The sequence below is a fragment of the Mangifera indica genome, chromosome 3 (genome assembly GCF_011075055.1).
Source record: "Mangifera indica cultivar Alphonso chromosome 3, CATAS_Mindica_2.1, whole genome shotgun sequence".
NCBI lineage: Eukaryota > Viridiplantae > Streptophyta > Magnoliopsida > Sapindales > Anacardiaceae > Mangifera > Mangifera indica.
In genome coordinates, this window is record NC_058139.1 from 9589943 (window position 1) to 9609578 (window position 19636).

The 19636-nt window shown below is 33.6% G+C and overlaps 3 protein-coding genes and 1 pseudogene across 8 annotated transcripts; 3 read left to right on the plus strand and 1 right to left on the minus strand.

The window, feature by feature from the left end:
* The first annotated feature begins 4565 nt into the window (after positions 1–4565).
* On the plus strand, positions 4566–10809 carry LOC123211015 (ARM REPEAT PROTEIN INTERACTING WITH ABF2-like). The gene is made up of 19 exons (XM_044629516.1): positions 4566–4942; positions 5286–5443; positions 6079–6251; positions 6330–6450; positions 6526–6600; positions 6693–6787; positions 6960–7035; positions 7189–7296; positions 7922–8050; positions 8149–8217; positions 8328–8387; positions 8568–8691; positions 8798–8937; positions 9145–9208; positions 9478–9557; positions 10011–10075; positions 10165–10282; positions 10370–10494; positions 10572–10809. The coding sequence occupies exons 1-19, from the start codon at positions 4690–4692 to the stop codon at positions 10648–10650; spliced, it is 2112 nt and encodes a 703-aa protein (XP_044485451.1). The 5' UTR covers positions 4566–4689; the 3' UTR covers positions 10651–10809.
* A 796-nt stretch (positions 10810–11605) lies between these two features.
* Positions 11606–14074, minus strand: LOC123210361 (cyclin-U3-1-like). 6 transcript variants are annotated; one of them, XM_044628656.1, is made up of 4 exons: positions 13560–14074; positions 12659–13024; positions 12140–12547; positions 11606–12024 (listed from the first exon to the last, which is right to left on the minus strand). In XM_044628656.1, the coding sequence occupies exons 2-4, from the start codon at positions 12700–12702 to the stop codon at positions 11769–11771; spliced, it is 708 nt and encodes a 235-aa protein (XP_044484591.1). In that variant the 5' UTR covers positions 12703–13024; positions 13560–14074; the 3' UTR covers positions 11606–11768. The 6 variants fall into 6 exon arrangements, with proteins under 6 accessions (XP_044484591.1, XP_044484595.1, XP_044484592.1 ...); XM_044628660.1 differs by having other exon boundaries at positions 12140–12552; positions 13560–14072; XM_044628657.1 differs by lacking the exon at positions 12659–13024 and having other exon boundaries at positions 13683–14073.
* Positions 14075–16873: 2799 nt separating this feature from the next.
* LOC123211068 lies at positions 16874–17879 on the plus strand (annotated as a pseudogene).
* An 88-nt stretch (positions 17880–17967) lies between these two features.
* Positions 17968–19628, plus strand: LOC123212305. The gene is made up of 6 exons (XM_044631394.1): positions 17968–18118; positions 18210–18356; positions 18453–18575; positions 18657–18875; positions 18968–19132; positions 19214–19628. The coding sequence occupies exons 1-6, from the start codon at positions 18074–18076 to the stop codon at positions 19508–19510; spliced, it is 996 nt and encodes a 331-aa protein (XP_044487329.1). The 5' UTR covers positions 17968–18073; the 3' UTR covers positions 19511–19628.
* Positions 19629–19636: the final 8 nt, after the last annotated feature.

Sequence of the window (19636 nt, forward strand, 5' to 3'; positions counted from 1 at the left end):
ATAATTAAATCAAAGATTTTATTTATATATAATTTTTATATGACAAAGTGTAATTCTATTATTGTTTTATTAAAAAACACAACACATTCAGCTATCAAAAGAAATTAAGAAAACTATAATTTAAAATAATTTTAAATTAATAATAATATAATATTTAATTATATAATAATATATCATATTTTTATATAAATTTATACGCATGATATTACGCTGTATGAAAAATATTGAATTGGGAGGCCGGTCAGGTTGGTTAGAATATGATTTTTTAACATACAAGACAAGTACGGCAAGATCCTTATTTGATTCCCTCAGGGCTAGGCTTGCACGTGAGCGAGCGAGTGAGATGTGACTGAGCTCTAGAGAAAGGGGAATCTTCGTAAAGGACAGTACTGAGAGAGAGAAATGAAGATGATGAAGAAGACCCTTGAGCAGTAAATGGCTGCAAATGCGCTGGTTTGGAATGTGAGGCCATGTCCCTTGGATTTGGATGGAAACACCACAGGAAGGTTCTTTTGCTAATATTTTAACGTCCGCCCGACAACTGCTTCCAGTGATAGAAATTTTATATCGATGTAAATACAACAGTCGTTGTAGATTTGGGTATTTTTTTTTTTTTTGGGGAAAGGACTATCTCACAAGGGATTAAAAAATATTTTCTTATACTTATAGTCAAATTGTTATTTAAAATTTTAGTTAAAGACATAAGTAAAATTATCATTTTACTCATAAACTTTGAAATTTTAAAATTTTATCGTTCTCCCTCCAGGTTTTAAAAACTAACACTTCAACTAATCTTTAAAGTTTGAAAAGTTTAGATTTTACATATAGAGTTTGCTTCCTTCTCTGCCCACCACGGATGACCGACACATTCCATTGATCTCCTATCTCTGACTACAAATGAGGACATTTCTTCGTACAGATCTAGACGACCTTTCGTCGCCTAAATCTAAAAGAATAGACGAAGGACGACACTTTGTCGTTGCATCTAGACAACGAGACGAACGATGAAGGACGATGTCTTTCATCATCTGGGTGATGCGACGAAGAGAGATCTCTTCATTGCATCACCACAGTCACACTAGGAGAAGGAGGAGGCTGGAGATGACGTTGGAAGATGAAGTTAAAAGAATGAGGATGAAACTACCATTTTTGAAAGTTATGAGGGGTGACTGAGTTTAAAAAAAATATAAAAACCCTCGGTTTGAAGGTAAAAATATTACTTTTTAAAGTTTGAAAATTTTAGGTAAAGGGAAAATGTTAGTTTATAAAACCTAGGAGGGTGGAGAGTAATAAATTTTATAATTTTTTAATATAAACAATAAAATGACTATTTTATCACTCCTTTTAATAGAAAAATTAATTGAAATTTGATTATAGGTGGAAAAAAAGTTTTTCATCTCTTATGAGTATAAGTTTGAAAATTACCTAAAATTTGGATGGGAAATAGTCCGTTTCCTTTTTTTTTTCCTTAGGATTCGTTTTCTGATGATTTGTTTTATAATTCTTTTATGGGCCAAGTTGGGTGTTTTTGTCAGCTTGTATAATGATGATGGTTTTGTCAAGAATCATCATCCCCATAGCCCAGAAAGATATTTCAGGCCCGGGCGATGTTGAAAATTTGGCTCGTAGTTTGGAACTTCTCTTGGAAGTTTTCAGAGAAGTTGAGAAAACTACATCAACTACAGGAATTAGGCTTGATTATTGATTGTCAATGTCGAGTTGAAGGATGACTCTTCTTCCCAGTGGGGACAGGGTGGCAGGGAAATTATAGAAAAGGCTTAACATGTAAGCTGTGACAAAAGAAAGCTAATTGATTCTATCACCAATAAATAAAGTTCATAGAAAGATAGAAAGTGTTCATTCATGGATACAACTTGGTTTATTCAATCATTGAATCGTTAATAGATTAGTATGTAACTCAATTCTAGCAATACAACTTAGTTTTAAAAGCTGTGGACTGGAATGACAAAATTGTCCAATCACGTGCTTTCATATATCATATCAATTTAATTTTATTTTTATAACAAAAATACTTTATTTGAATTGAACTGTCTATTTAAGATTGATTCAATTACATTAAATAAAAATCTATATTCAAAAATTAGGTTACAACTACTTAATCTAGTTAATCAATAATATTAAAAATTTCTGTATCAAACAAATTATATTAAACAGGTTAAATTTTATATTCGGTAATTAAACCTATAATTATTTAATTGAATAAATTAAAAATATTATTTTGATATATTAAAAATAAAAATTGAACTTACACTCTGTTTCTTGGAAGTCTACAAATTTACCCCCAGATTATCCTTTAGGGGCTGTTTATAACAATCTTTCCTTAACAACGGTTGCGGAATTTGTTAGCCTGGGAAGCCATCAGAAACAATATATCAACATCAAAGCTTTGATTTGACAATTCGAGCTTTTAGTTGAAGCCAAGCTTAAAATATTTATTTCTCAATGTGCTTAATGGCTTGGCTTGTTTATGGTGTCCTGACTCCTGAGCATTAGGAGACTAGGAGCTATTTTTGGTCAAATTCTTCAACGGACAACACTCATCCGGAATTTTTCTCTTGAGTGTTTTGATAATACACACAAAGAGCGGGGCAAGTGTTTTGGACTAAGGGATGACAATTTGTTCGCATTGTCAAAGGTCGAAAATTTAGATGAAAGGCCCAACCAAAGCCCAATTAAAAATAGCTTTCTCATTTTGGATTACCCTAAAAAGAGTTAGATTCAAATTGAATCAAACTTAAGTTATGTTTGATTTGTATAGAACCGAGCTCGAACTCGAATTAAACTTTTAACTTAACTTATTATTAAAATGAGATCATTTTAATATATATTGGTTAAAATGACATCGTTTTATATCAAAATTTTTATATTTGCAAGTTTGACGAGTTAAACTTTCAAGCTTGAGCTTTCCTCGTTTCGAATTCAACCCTAATCATAATTTCGAAAATTTGGAATTGGCTAGGTGACTTCTAAGCACTCAGGTAAGCTCATTGACATGGTAAATTATCTTTTTATATTCTTTATCACATTATTATTAGCAATAAAATGTCTTTATTATTTATAAATTAAATAAAATAATATAAGTAATAAAATATAAACATCCCTCAATAAATAATTTGATTACCAATTTTAACTTAGGTATAAAAATATTATCAAGATAATATTGATTACTTATTAATTTTTTAGAATAAAAATACTCTCATTTTAAATTAATATAACAACTAATATAAAGAATATTTTAAAAAAATTATACTTAAACATAATAATTATTATATTTATACCTACTAATTATTATGATATAAACATTAATAATATTTTATATCTACTAATTTTTAACTAAACGTAATAATTATTTATATTATCAATTATTATAATATTAAATATAGTAATATTTTATATCAACTAATTTTTCAAATAATTTATTTTTGTAATGATATTTTATTTTTAATAATAAAATATTGCTATAACTAAAGGCATCTTTAGTATTTTTTTTTTTTCAACTTTAGTGCCCAGTTTCAAATTATATTTTTATATTTAGAATTTAATTATTAGAAAATAACTTACAATATTTTTATTATTAATGTGATCAACTATATCAATTTTAACTTACATAATTTATATATATATATTTTAAAGTTTTAAGTGTGATATTAATATTATTATTTTAGCCAAATGAGTATTTTCCACCTAAGATTTGATAAATAATAATTTCCATATTTAATTTTGGAAAAGCCAATTTTCACCTGTTAACTAAAATTGCTAAAAATTCTGCTAAATTTTTATAGAATTATTAAAGTCTTCAAGCTAAATAACAATTTATTCCCAAAATTTTATTAAATAAAAATTTACTCCTAGTTTATATTAATTTCATTAAAAATAATAATGTGTAATCTAATGTTTGAGAGAGAACTATAATTTTTGAAAATTTAGGGATGTTGATGAAATTTTCTTCATGAGTTTTCAAAAATTAAAGATGTGGTTTATAAAAAATTTTAAATTTTTTATGCCACTTGACAATTTAACAAATGACAATACACCCACAAAACTAAATAAAATGAAATAAATTATTAATGTAAATACTATATTACTAATTATTAGGGTAATGAATAAATTTTAAGAATATACGAGACTAAATATAATAATTTTTGAAATCAGATAAGGATAAATATTTATTTTTTCACATTCGATTTAAAGAAAAAATTATATCCCTATAAACCGGTCACAATTCATTTCAAAAATGGATGTTATGGTAATATTTTAAGTTTTTAAGATAAAATAATAATAAATTATATAAATAAAATAACATAAATATAATTTAATTGTCAAATACTTTGACATATGAGTAAGAATTTTTTTTTTTCAAAATTAAAGAAGAGACATCTTCATTTCATCAAACATTAGGGGGGACAAGGTCATTTGACTTTAATTTCTAAATAAATATATTCCAAAATATATACACACGCACAATTATCCCGCACAGAGTTAGGCGGTAATTTTATAATTTGAAAGTGCGCGAGCGGAAATCAAAACGAAAACTGGCGCGCTTCTCCAACATCTACCAAAGTTTTACGGTTTTTCCTTCAAACAGAGCCAATCCATCTCCGAGCACAAAACTCTCACAAGTTTTTCTTTCCCAGAGTACTTTACCCTCCACTTCTGCCTTTCAAATCCATGATGGATCATAACAAACATCAAACACTTTCCACTCGCAGAAGCTTGAAGAGGAAGCTCGAGCAAGATTTCCAAGAAGATAAAGCAGATCGCAAGTTCCCCATCCTCAGTTCTAATGACGACATCGACAAAGATCTGGTCAAAGATATTCGCACTCATGTGGAGGTACTTAAATCCGCGTTTTCGTCGGCCGACGCCGATCGCGCCGCTGCGAGACACGCTGCTCAATCGCTCGCTGAGCTCGCCAAGAACGGTGCTGTTGTTTGCCTCTTTGTTCCGATCATGTTTTTAATGCTTATGTACAACTTGTTTTATTTGCTTCATGCGATTTTATAGTGTCTGGATATTCAAGGAATGCTGTCTTGATTGCTAAGTGTAATTGTTGATCTGAAATTATGGTATTATTATTATTTTACCATTTACAAGTTCTGTTTCTCTTTTTTTTTGTTTGACGGATTTTTATGATTTTTAAAAATTTTCTGTGTTGATTTAGTGTTTGCAAAAAGTATATATCTGTAATTCACTTCAGCACGTTGAGTTATTGTTGATTCTACGGATCATAGGATTGCTGAGATTTGGTGATATGTATTGCGCAGAGGAAATTGTTAATGTAATTGTTGATAATGGAGCTGTACCTGTGCTTGTGAGACATCTTCAGGCACCACCACCGCTGCCATTGAGGGATTTTTTGATGCCATTTGAGCATGAAGTGGAGAAAGGAAGTGCTTTTGCGCTCGGTCTTCTTGCCGTGAAAGTAAATTAACATGATACTTTGTATTTCTCCTGTTTAGCTGCTTGGATGATTTTGATATTTATATTTCTATTTCTTGATGAAAGTCAATCATAAAATTGATAGAATTTTCTGCTCAATTTTAATTTTAGTGTTATTTTGTAATAAATTATTTGTTAGGTTTTTTGTAACTAGGTTAGATTTGTCAATTATGTTGGCGTTTCTGTAATTTAGCTTTGACTATTCATAGTGACTCAGCGTATACTGAGGTCAGGTTTGCTTCTAGCAATACTAATGGCTGCCTTCTTTCTTATTTCATTGCCATAGTTGAAATGGTTGCTTATTTTACTAGAGAAATTACGTCTGTGAAGACAACCTTAGACATTACATTATTTAAAAAGAAGATAGACACTATATCATATGAATAATACGACCTCCATCTCTTTTTCTCTATACTGATTTAGTGATATCTTTTTTAGTGGAAAACATTTGAGGGCATTCTGTTCCTCTATGTGTCATTAATGTTTGTAATTGATTTCTGGTTGAATATTAATCTAAATTGGGGTATTTATTGGTGATGTGGACACAACTTGTATTTAGCTGTTTCAGCTACTTGTTTATCACATTATATTTATTCTGGTTGTCGGTTTGTTAAATAGCCAGAGTATCAACAACTCATCGTTGATGTTGGAGCTCTATCTCCTCTTGTGGCCTTGTTGAAGCGGTATCAGAGTGGGAGTAAATCTCGGGCATTAAATGGTGTCATTAGGAGAGCCGCTGACGCAATCACTAACCTTGCTCATGAGAATGCCAACGTCAAAACCTGTGTCAGGTGTTCTTTTTGCATATTTTCTTTCAAGTCTTATAGCAATTATCATGTCTTCATTCTAATTCTTCTGCTTACATTCAGGGTTGAAGGTGGAATTCAACCTCTTGTTGAGCTGCTTGAGTTCGTAGATGCAAAGGTACAGAGGGCAGCTGCAGGGGCCCTGCGAACTCTTGCTTTTAAAAATGATGAGAACAAAAAACAGGTAGATTTCTTCTGCTACATAATAATGTATAGGTGTTCCTATGTAAGTTGTATAATTTGAAATGCAATTTTTCAGATTGTTGAGTGTAATGCTCTACCAACCCTTACACTAATGCTGCGGTCGGAGGATGCTACATTACATTATGAAGCGGTTGGTTCTCATCCACGCTTTTATATATTTAGATTTTCTCTTGTAACTTCATTCAGCTTTTAGTGTTTGCTGACTTCACCAGTGGTTGTTAGGTTGGTGTCATTGGGAATCTGGTTCACTCATCCCCAAATATAAAGAAAGAAGTTCTTCTTGCTGGAGCTTTACAACCTGTCATTGGACTACTCCGGTAAAATGATGAGTTTTGTGTTGTGTTTCATCTCTTCTCAGAAGATTATAGATTTTGTTATTTTGGTCTCATTTATTGGCTACACATTTGCTTGAATCTACCTTTTATTTTATTTAAGTTTGTTTTATTATTGAAAATGAATATTTGAAGACATCGAAAACATTGGTGACAGGTCCTCCTGTTCAGAGAGCAAAAGAGAAGCGGCTTTGTTACTAGGTCAATTTGCTGCGGCTGATTCTAATTGCAAGGTAGATTGGATTTATTTCTCTTTCACTTAAAAAAAGAAAAAGAAAATCTAAAATGAAGGATTTGTAGTCATATGTTTGGATTATCAGTTAGATCTTCTTCCAGTATTTTGTAAGCATTTCTTATGAATCAGTACAATTATGTGTTTCATGCAGGCGAACATTGTTCAGAGAGGAGCTGTACGGCCATTAATTGAGATGCTTCAGTCCTCAGATTCACAGCTTAAGGAAATGTCAGCTTTTGCGCTAGGGAGATTGGCACAGGTTACTATTTCTTTGATCCTGTTGTGCCCTAGTCAAATCAGATAAATCAGCAAGTTGGATCTGTTGCTTAACAGATTTGAGTTGTTTAAGTTATCAACTCAAATTGAATTTTTCCAAGAAGGTTGTTTTAACAATTTTTTATTTAATTTAGGATTCTTTTATAATAAGATTTATCATTTAGGATATCAAGACTTTTTTTAACTTTCGGTTATAGTTTTTAGTAAAGGAAACGGTTATATTAACATGTTGAGGTGCCTTCCATTGACAGTGATTAGGTTTGTACACCCGTAGCTTGCTACTATGGCAACTGAAATAAACGTACATACATTCTGCTCCACTTCTGATCTTTTCGCTTACTAGCATATACTGTGGCACTTTTGTGCTTCAAAAAATGATACCACGTTCGCTAATTTAGCGTATTATTAATCAAACAGGAAAACAAGCTTTCTTGGTCCTTGTTAAATTGATTCAGTCGCTAATAATAACAATGTTTTTTTAAATTCCTAATATCCTTTTCAGTGTGTTATTATTATGAATGCTATCAAAAGAATTTACTATTCAGAATGATTGGTTTAAAGTCTTGCAAGTTATTCACTTTTTGGTTTTTCTGAATCTTGTATTGCAGGACACACACAATCAAGCTGGCATTGCTCAGGATGGTGGTATCATGCCATTGCTCAAACTTCTTGATTCTAAAAATGTGTCTCTGCAGCATAATGCTGCATTTGCTCTATATGGTCTTGCAGATAATGAGGTAAGTAAAGGTCATTGGTTTGTTGTATTCTCAATAGTTGTCCTTTAATTATGCATCTTATGCAAAAACTAGAAGTGCTCATATGAAGTCTCCTTTAGGATAATGTCGCAGATCTTATCAAGTTTGGAGGTGTTCAGAAACTCCAAAATGGAGAATTCATTGCTCAAGTATGGTCTTTTTATGGTTGATTTATTTCCATTCTCTTGTAGTATTCAACATCTTTCATTTCCAGTGTCATAACTTTTTGTACTTTGTTTCTTTAATTTGATATTTGCAGCCAACTAAGGACTGCATAGCAAAGACTTTGAAAAGGTTAGAGGAGAAGATTCATGGACGGGTGAGTTCAATGACTTAAATTCTATTGACTATATTGAAATTGTACTCACATTTGCACGTGAGCTGTTTGCTTGTTTTAGATGGCTATTGTGTTAAATTTCGAAAGGGCATCCATTTAATAATATTATTATCAAAATTTAATAATATTATCATTATTATTATTATTATTTTTTCTTGACAGGTATTGAACCACCTGTTGTATATGATGCGGGTTGCAGATAAGGCTGTTCAAAGACGAGTTGCTTTGGCTCTTGCTGATTTTTGTGCCCCTGACGATTGTAGAACTGTTTTTATTGATAACAATGGTATGTATATTTGGGCTGCCGGATTTCGTCACAATCACCTTTATTAGTTCCATGTATATTTGTTCTCTTGTTTGCTTGTGTTTACATCTACATTTCGTACTTGCAGGATTAGAATTACTCTTGGAGCTCCTTGAGTGTACAACTGTGAAGTATCGAGAAGAAAGTTCAGTGGCACTGTATAGGCTGGCTACCAAAGCCTTTTCACTCTCTCCTGTGGATGCTGCTCCTCCATCACCAACTCCACAGGTCTTTCTTTTTTCTTCCCTCTTTGTAAGGGATCGTATTGTCTAATTTGACTAAATTGATTCAGCATTTTGCTTCTATGCCCAACTCATTTCGTTTGCTGTTTTCATACTGATATTATGTGGACTTGCATATCCTGGATGCTAAAAGTGAAAATTTTCAGTTTCTTGTTCACATTGGTGTCATTAAATTTTCACAATTTTGTTGCAGGTGTATTTAGGTGAGCAATATGTAAATAATCCAACATTGTCTGATGTAAGATTTGTAGTTGAAGGTATAAAGCTGTTCTGGTGTATCTCCTTGGTAATGTTTAATGTGTATAACAATGTTTTATGTACATATTTTTGATACATAATTTGATTAAGCATATGATGCGTCATTATGCGATTGATATTATTTTAATTTTAATTTAAAATCATCAAATCATATGATAACACATCATTTGTATATTTAAATTGTATATCAAAAGTATATATGTATAGTTTTATTGTTAATAGTTATGGTATGTGTAATATATATTTAATATATCTTTTATGCTATTAGGTAAACGGTTCTATGCTCACAGAATTTGTTTGCTTGCTTCATCCGATGCTTTTCGTGCAATGTTTGATGGTGGTTATAGAGTGAGTTTCAACTTTTACAGCTGTATTTGTCCATTATTTGTTGAGTTTAAAAGTTGTTCCTCGTGATAGAGTGTTGTGTCAAGAGTTTGATAATGCATAAAAGACATCTTTCTAGAGTTGGTTGGTGTCAAAGGGGCAGAATCCTCTTGCGGGATATATTTATAATTATGCTTTGTTAAATTTTTATGTATCTCACAACCTTATATGTACTAAGAAACCTAGTGCTACGGTGGATGTAAACATTATTAAACAAATCACTTAAAATAGCAAACACAATTTAACATTAAGAAAGAAAACATGTGCGAGGATTTTGATCATTCATCGGACTTTTGAAAACTCTGCTTAGACTGCTGATCTATGCAATGTCTTGCAGTCTCAACTTGTTGAAAGAGTGTGATCACCATAAAATTTTGATCATTACTTATATGAAATATTTGTAAAATTGAATTGCAGGAGAAGCTTGCTGAAGATGTAGAAATTCCAAATATCAGATGGGACGTTTTTGAGTTGATGATGAGGTGAGATCTTCGCATCCCCCTTTCTAAAGGTGCTTCAAAAAGTAAAATTTCCTTTTGCTAAAATTTTACTGGGTTGCATGCGCTTTTAGATTCATATACACTGGGTCCGTAGACGTTAATATAGATATAGCTCAAGATCTGCTCATAGCTGCTGACCAGTATCTCTTGGGTGGTCTCAAACGTCTCTGTGAGTCTGCCATAGCACAGGTTGGGTACAAGATTGCTTTGATTAGTGTTCTTTTGTTTATCACGATATTTATACTATAATCTAATCTGGCGACTTTCATGCTTTAGGATATTTCAACTGAGAACGTCCCACTGATGTTTGAGTTGTCTGAGGCCTACAATGCCCTGTCTTTGAGGCAATCATGCATACTCTTTATACTGGAAAATTTCGACAAATTGAGAAGCAAGCCATGGTATGACGAGCCCCGAATCTGATCATTTTGAAATAGTAAATGTTTTGGTCTGTCTAATTTAACATGATAATCTGCAGGTGTTTTCGTTTTATCCAACATATACTACCAGAGATACGCAATTTCTTTACACGGCGTTTTGAAGCTCATCATAGTTAACTCAAGGCAATTGTAGATCGATGAGCTTTTAGTTTTTGATATTTTGATGGAAGACTAGGAATGTACAGAGTTTAGGTTATGTCGTTATTGTAGGGTCAATGAAGGAAATTTTGTTATTCACCTTGATGAGTCAAAATCATTCTTTTTTTTTTTTGGCCAGTTTGTTAATTTGAGACTCTCTATAGTACTTAAATATTTAGATTAGCCCCTTCATAGTATTTCTTCTTAAATATAGAGTTATAATTTCGGTAATTTGACTCTTTATAGTATAATTTTTTTGAAAAAAAATATTGAGTTATAATTTTACTAGTCTGAAGCCATCTGTGTGAAGGCTAGTCGGTAGAAATTGGTGCTGAGGCTTGACGCGAATAGGCAGCTTCTTGCACAGAGTCTCGAACATGGGATTGTTTCATATAATCTTTGTATTCAAGTTTGACTTGGATCATTAGAAGGGCTGGAGAAACTTTCTACTTATGAATCTGGTAGGTTTGCTCTAGTTTTGTTTATTTTGATGTAATCGGTTTTTCTTTATCCCACGGAATGGGCAATAAGTTTTAATGTATTTATACAAGCTTTCATTTTCAAGCTTATCCTGATTGTTGGTTCAGTTTACGCGTGAGCTTCTGGGAAACTCTCAAGTATTCCAAGGAAAGGAATTGACAGACCTATGCCAATTGTGGAGAAGAGGCCATTCGATAGGGAGCTTTTGAAATTGCAGAGGCTTGGTTCAATCAATCCGATGCAGCCAGAATAATCTGCATTTTGTGCAATCAATCCGATGCAGCCAGTAGAATCTGCATTTTGTGCTCTTCAAACTGATACATATATGCCCATGTCTTCAAATTTTGATGGAACCACAAACTAAAATGGGGTTCAAAAAATAAGGACAATACCGATAAGAATGGATGCCCGAATGGAAGACAATGCACATGATAAAACAAAAGAAAGAAATATAGAGCAACTCATATTGAGTAATAATATCAAACAAAATCAAGCAGAGTAAGTGAACATGCTGCCAGTGTAATAATCAATCACCAAGTCCAGAATCAACAAGGGCATCTATGGACTATAATCAACAACATACATAACTCGAATGATAATGAGATGATTTGCTGTTTTCATCTTGCACTCGCGGGAACACATGCTGAATCGCCTGTATTTGACCACTTCTCCTCGACTTTACAGGCTTGAATTGGCCGTTCAATTTGGAGACCTTCTGTGGCTTCTTTTTCCAACTGGGAACAAAACTTATGGAATGTCTTCACATTCACTTGAAGTCTGAAATCTAGGCTAAACAGAAACTTCATTTCCATCCTGTTCAATTCTGCTGTGCTTACTCCTCCCACTCTGGCATAGTATGCATTATTGTAAAATCTGCAATACATTCAGAACATCACTTTTCACAACTTTCCACCGACTAAACAGCCAAAGTATATTTGCAAGGCTAAATTGATGGAATATACATCAAATTTCAACGATAGAAACTTACGCATCATCAATAAATTTTGCTGCTACCATTACACTTGTTATAAGAAGCCGGTGAACGTTAAGAGAAGTTAAACGAACTTCAGTTTGCTGAAGGAACTTATCCACATAAATTTGTGCAACAACAAAGCAGGAGGGGCTGCAGCTAGCATACTTGAAGATGCGATCGATATATTGTTGAATAGTTATACTTGGTGCTCTTAACCCATGGAAAACTGTAATGTTATCTTCAATCTGCATTGTTTCCAGAAGCAATTCATTTTTTTGAACAGATCTCTCCAGAATCCTAGCAATAAGCGATAAAATTTTCGGACTTCCCTCGACTCGTTTGCCCAATTCTTTCAGTCCCAAATTGTGGTATATATCTAGGTCTACACTCTCACTATCAAGTGCCAAACTTCCCATATCTAGACTGTGCTGCAAACAGAGTAACATTGAAAAGTTCATTAATGTCTAAAAAATAATCACTTAATAGGAATACAAAATACAGAAACATATAACCATTGGGTAAATTAGACCATACACAAAAACCCAGTTTTGAAGCTCAAGCGAGGATCTAGCAATCATTAGCAACCACTTTAGACCTCAGGTGTACAACCGTTTTAGACCTCCAAACATAGATGAAGTAATTCAACTCAAACTGGCTCTTCAATGCAAGAACAAGTGTTCAAAATGAAGATTCTACTTAGCGGAAAAGGTTAATTAAAATGCATCATTAGCAACCACTATTAGAGAGCAGGGAATCTAATTCCATATTGACTCGTTTTGGATGCAAAATCCCAAGCAGCAAAGCCTTCGGGTTAAAGTGGCACTTGATGCAGTTACAGGCAACTCTTTCATCAGCTTCCAGGACAAAAGAGCTGAAGAAGACCAAGTTTCTTTGAGGCCACTACACAATGTTAGACAATTTGCAAGCTAGGAAATTATATTTCTAAAAGAAATTTACAGGCAAAAAAAACTCTGACACGGCAGGTAGGCATATAGAATTCCCAACTGTATGGTAAAAGACTTAATTGTAGCAATCACAATCCAGTTGAGATAAATATAGTAAGAATTCCCTTATACATGGCTAGCATTCTGCATCTTTTTTAGGCAAATCAAGACATCAAATGCTTCACGGGAAAAGTATTCATACTTGATAGATTCCAACACAACACATGATAACTTTTTTATCAGAGCTTTCTATTTTGTATTCTCACTATGATTGAAGTTCAGATCTCAGAGACTCCCATTTAACATTTCCTCACAAATATGGAAACTGAAGTTCTGAAACCCACTATATAGAAACGTGTCAAAGAGGAAACCCATGAAAGAAATTTGAACAGGCAAACAAGAAAATGCATTATGCATCAAATACCCAGCTCGTTTAACACAAAACAGAGTCAAAACCATGATAAAAAAATTCATACAAAAAAAAAACTTACAGATAGTTTGAAGAGGTGACTGTAGTCAATAATAAACTAATAGTTCTTCAGCAGAAGTGTTAAGCGCCGAGAAGATAACATAATACACAGCCAAATATACATAAATCCAAATAAAAAGCTTACTCAATCTCTGTTCTCTTCTCTGCCATGTCTCTTCCTTGGTGCACTTCTGGCAGATACAAAGAGAGAGATGGTGTATCTTTGTTCCTTTACTTGTTTTGTATCTCACAAGTACAGTATCTCCCTTCTCCCTTCTCCCTTCTCTCTTCTCTCTTCTCTCTCTCTCTCTTTCTTTAATGGAAACTAGGCCTCCTCTCTCTCCCTACACAAAAACCTACACACAGAAGAAAGTTTCAGTAAGCAGTTCAATTCACCGCCGATTTTAAAGCGGGTCGGTATGGCTTGTGCCTTTCTTTCTGCCTCCGGCTTCTTCCCTAGATCTGGCCTCATTGGATTTATTGGGTCCCATTTTATTACAGTGCGTTTCAGAAGTTAGAAGTACTTGAAACTACCAGAGTCAATTCTTTTAAGCTCAAGAGGAATCTGATAACGGAACGATTACGGTTAAATACTGTTAGGAAAAAAAAATTAGATGATACTTTCCGTATAAATAATTTTTCCATTCGAATTTTAAGTTGATAAATTTTAAATTAAAAAATTACACATCAACAATGCATAAATACCACGTTAATTTGAATTTTTATATATAACATAATCCTTTAAAATTAAACTAAACTAATTAAGCATGGTATATACTTTTCTTGTTTCTTCAAAAGTGGATCTAAATTGGATGCCCCATGTGGGTTTTTAGTATGTCACGCCGCAAGTCAGGCAGCCCACAGTCCTGGTAAAGTATTTTCTTTTAGTATTTTTTGTAACTAAAGGTGGGTGTCTTGTCTACTAAGGATACAAGGAGTCGAAAATCATGATTTAGACCTTCAACAAATAGTTTGAATAATAAAATACTAAGTCTCATATATAGGAAAATACGATTTTAAGTTATTTTTGATAATATATCAAAATTAAACTTTTAATTTATCTAATTCAGTAGTTATAGAGTTAATCATTAGACTCAAATTTTGTTTTACTTGACGTGATTGGTTCAATACTAATATGATAGTCTAGCTCAGACGAGTTCAATACCATAAAAAAAAATCACGATTCAGGGATTAGTAAATATCATTTTCCAGGCCAAGATTTGTTGGAAAATCACTTTTTTCATCTCTAATAGATATAAATAATATTTTTTTACTCAAAATCAAATTTTGTTTAAAATATCTAATAGTTTAAGGATAAAATAATAATTTTATCATTAATTAATTTGAAATAAAAAATAACAGCTCTATCAAACCCAAACTTTTTAAAGATGACAATTTAATTTTAAAAAGATTTAAAAACTCATAAATCAATCTTCAAAATCTTTTCAAACCCTACATATATTTTAAAACTACTATATGACCATTAGTTGTAATATGATTTTTACCCCCATAATTTATTGTATTTTGTTTAATTTTTTGAAGGTGTAATTGTATTTCTTGAAACTATTGAAGGCAATATGATATTTCAAAAACTTTTAAGAGCTCCAAACTTTTTTCAAATTTGTAATAGCCCTGTAAAAAAAAAAAAAAAAACTTCTAATATTTTCAAAAATTATACTCTATCTCCTAATATATGATTACAATTTCTAATATTGTTGTTTTATTGTCGGGTTAACTTCCGGTGGAAAAATGTCATTTATTTTCTATTTTAAATAGGAAAGTGTTAATCATACCAATCAATAGTAGAAAAGTGTTTTAAGGTCAAAACTTGGATGGGAAAAAAAATGTAATTCACTCTTAGATTGTAGAGGTCTCTCTGCCCAAATATCCTGACACTGCCTCTTGCATTGCATGAAGGCTTTGTTTGGTGGGAGGTGGACCCGAAACCCTTTCTTTCTCCCATACTTACGAAACAGTGTTGGAATGTCCATTTCAGCTGTCGGTTCTGACACCACTATTCGGGAAAAAATTTACCACAAATTAATATAATATTAAAAATCAGAAAAAATAAATTGGGTAGTATTTATTTAACATATATAGGATGAATATACCTGTTGATCAAGATAAATTCGTTGTTTGATTTTCTTTTGTGCTTGTTTTAACTGTTTTTTGGCTTTGGGAATATGTTGGACACCCCTCGTAGATTTGAAGGAAGTGTTAACTAACTTGTGATCCCTCATGATCTTTGCTATCATATCAGCTGCTCTGTGAATATGTGCAACTACAATCATATGTCATCCTCTGTTGGGATGAATTTCATTTAAATTATATGGTAGTTTTGAAATTAATGGAGGAAATTTTATATTCACATCGCTACAACCTTGTCATTATTTCTTCCACTACCTTGAATGAAATAGACAACTTTATGTTGTTGGCTTCAGTGGCAATCCATCCTCTGTCTCTTTTAATCCTGGGTTCTACTTGTATCATTATTGAGGGTTTGAGTTCAGTGACTGACCTTATAACCGTTGTACTAATTTAAAATGTAATTAAAAGAGATTTAAACCCTTGCTCTTTTATGTTTGAATCATTTCATTTACCACTCAAACTATCCCTTGGATTAACAGTGTTTGATTTCTTGCATCCCTATAGCATATGTTTCTGATTGGTAATTATATGGTAATTGTTAAGTGATAATAGTTCAGTTGGAATATTCTTAGGAAAGAGTCTACCCATCAAAAGATTGAAGTTTCTTGACAATGATTATGGTTATTTGAAATTGTATAGGTAAAGCTTCAAAAGAGGTAGCGATGGTTTAGCTTTTGGACTAAGTAAATTTATTGCAGAGTGATGATATCAACTATTTTTGTAGTGTTTTTATATCTCCTGATATAAAAAAGTTTCTGCAGACATGGCCTTGTGTTTTGAGTGCTCTGCATCTTGGTGTCAAGTTCCCCCTTTTTTCTGAATACTTCAAACTTGAACTTTGAACTTCCTATGAACCGACTACTGGTGTCTCTTGGTGTCAAATGTTATTTAACTTCTGATTTCTGCAATCATGCAACTTGTTAATGTGAAAGATCAGCTTTGAGTTACATTATGAAGCATTAAGAGGTTCTCTGCTCTTCCATTTTGATGCCTGTATGTTGCAAAATTTGAGATGCTACACTTCAATGATCATTGTGGTTGATTTTGCTAAAAATATTATGATGTATTTGCAATATATGTTGCCAGTTACTTGGTCTGGATTCTGCATCCCAAGCTTTCCAACAACAGACATTATCAGTCAAGCTGTGGCCCCCTAGTCAGAGTACCAGGCTAATGCTTGTTGAATGAATGACAAAGAATCCTATCACTGCATGCATTTTCTCAAGAAAATATGACCATCTGGGCAAAGAAGAGGCTGAGGAGGATGCCGAGCAATTAGAAGAGTTAGCTTTTACAGCTGCGAACCAACACTATGAGAAGGATGTTAGGGCTTTCGAGGCTCTCCTCAAATCATAGAATAATATGGAGGGGCTTTATTTTATCAATGATGGCACTTCGGAGGAAGCAGTTTGTGAGCTAATTCCTTCCACCAAGAAGCTTAAAGTCCTTCATTTTCACAATAACATTACTGGAGATGAGGTTGCAGTTGCCATTGCTGAAATGGTGAAACATTCTCCTGTGTTGGAGGATTTCTGGTGTTCGTCAACCGAATTGGCTCAGACGGAGGTGTGGAAGCTGGATCTTTTTGACAATATGTTCGGTGTGGAAGCTGGATTAGCCCTGAGTAAAGCTTTATCTGCATTTCCTGAACTTACTGAGATTTACCTTTATTATCTGAACTTGGAGGATGAGGAGGCAGAAGCACTTGCCAATGCACTCAAGGAGTCTTCTTGAGCAGCCAGGGGTGCTTCTTCTTGAGCAGCTTGTATTGCAGGGAAACAATTTCTCACTAAGTTAAACTTGTCTGAGAATGAACTGAAGGATGAAGGTGCTATTTTGATTGGCAAATCATTAGAAGAGCGTCAAGGCTCTTGGCACAGGTTGCCATCAAAAACCTGCTCTTAAGATGCAATATAATTAATGGTAATTTCATACCTGATGAAGGGATTGATGAGGTGAATGGTATATTTAAGCAGTCACCTGATTTGATAAGGACATTGGATCATAATGATCCGGAAGGAGAAGTTTCCCGTTTCCCCTTCTACTCTTTTTTGGTTTTGAAAAAATGTTCATAGTTTTGCAGAGAATGAAGATGTTGATCGAAGATTGGTGGAATGGTAGCAAGATGTCATTGCTTTGCAAACCGAAACGGTGGAGAACAAATTTCATTAGGTGATCATGGTTAATAGTTTTCACCGCAAGGTGACAAAATAAAACTAAGATGAGAGAACAAAATCTAGCCCTTAAATTTTCCTTAAAAAAATCTCAGCGGTTTGATTCAATTTAAGGCCCCACTTGGGGGCCGTTAAAAGCATCGTCACTTCAATTGGGTCAGCAAGATCTGTCCACTTTTTGAGCTCTTTCACAAACTAGCCGTTGCTCTCTCTAATGGCAGCTTCAGTAGATACTCAATCACCGGCCCACCTCAACAAGGTATCTTCTTCGTCCCGAACTTTATATTTCTTTTGGTTCATATCTTCGAAGGGATATTTTTCTCGTAACTTTGCTCTATCACTGATTACAGGTGTCTTCAGGCGTCATGGGCACTTCTACTCTGTACAGCCCATCTTCAGATAAGCGTTTTTGGAGCAATTTGCGTACCCAGGTCGTTTCGATTCTCGAGGATCGAAGCAGAAAGCTGTCGAATGGAGAAAATTTTGTCGAAGGAGTGGTGGGTTACTGATTTCAAATTTTTTAGTGACTTGTTTTTGTGTTGTAGATTGAACTTGAGTTGAAGGGAGCCTAAAATTTTTTGCCCTTTTCTCAGAACATAGGAGATTCAGATAAAGAGAAGCGCTTAAAGGAAGATTCACAGCTACTGCTAAGAGGCTTTAACTCTGTTGCTCACACTTTGTCTCAGCTTTCAAACAATATTGACGATGCCCTTCAGGTAAATTGAAGCTATTAAATTTGCTTATTTTGGTGTATATTTGAGGTTTTGAAACTGATAGCTATTATTCTCTGCTTCTAGGGTGCTAGAGATCTGGCCAAGCCTCCTACAATGACCGAGATATTCCAAACCAAACTTAAGGAAGCAGAGTGTGAGGAAAAGGAATCAAAAGAGCAACAAACTGAAGAAGAGACCAACAAGGGAGTGAAGAGGAAGTTTGATCCCAATGAAAGTTCGGATGATGCCCAGAAGGAAAAAGAGCCGAGCCCAAAAGATAAAAAGATGAAGAAAGCTAAAAATGTTGGTTTTTTATTTTTTCCTTTCTCTCTGGTCAATGTAACGCTTCATCATTATAAATCCTGGCGTTGTTTCTAATAGCTTGCTTTGCGCAGCTTGCAATTTCCATGGCTAATAAAGCAGCTTCACTTGCAAGAGAACTGGAATCGATACAATCAGATTTATGCTCTATGCAAGAGAGATGCACATCGCTCGAGGAAGAGAACAGGAGGCTCCGAGATGGATTCGATGAAGGAATTAGACCAGAGGAAGATGATCTGGTAGGCTTTTTTTTTGTGGTTTAATCACAATATAAAAAATTACTGGAGAAGTGCTTAATAACATCTCTATTGTGTGTACAGGTGAGGCTTCAAATGGAGGCTCTGCTTGCAGAGAAATCCCGATTAGCAAATGAAAATGCAAATCTAGTTAGAGAAAATCAGTGCCTTCATCAGCTAGTAGAGTATCACCAAATAGCCTCCCAAGACCTCTCCGAATCACATGAGCAAGTTCTACAGGGAATGTGCTTAGACTTTTCATCTCCATCATCGGCCATAGCAGAAGATGATGGTGATTATGAAGCTGCACAAACTCCTGTCACAAATTTGCTTCGTTTATCCACTAGCCTTGAAGAGAGCTTCCCTGAAGAAAAGCAGTAAGTAGTCATGAAATGCAGCAATGCTGTAATGTTTTGTTCAGATTTTAAGTTGCTTTTCACTTGAAATGTAAATTTTTAGGCTTTCCTTTGTCAAAATAAACTATGAAAATTTAATTTTATCTTTGTT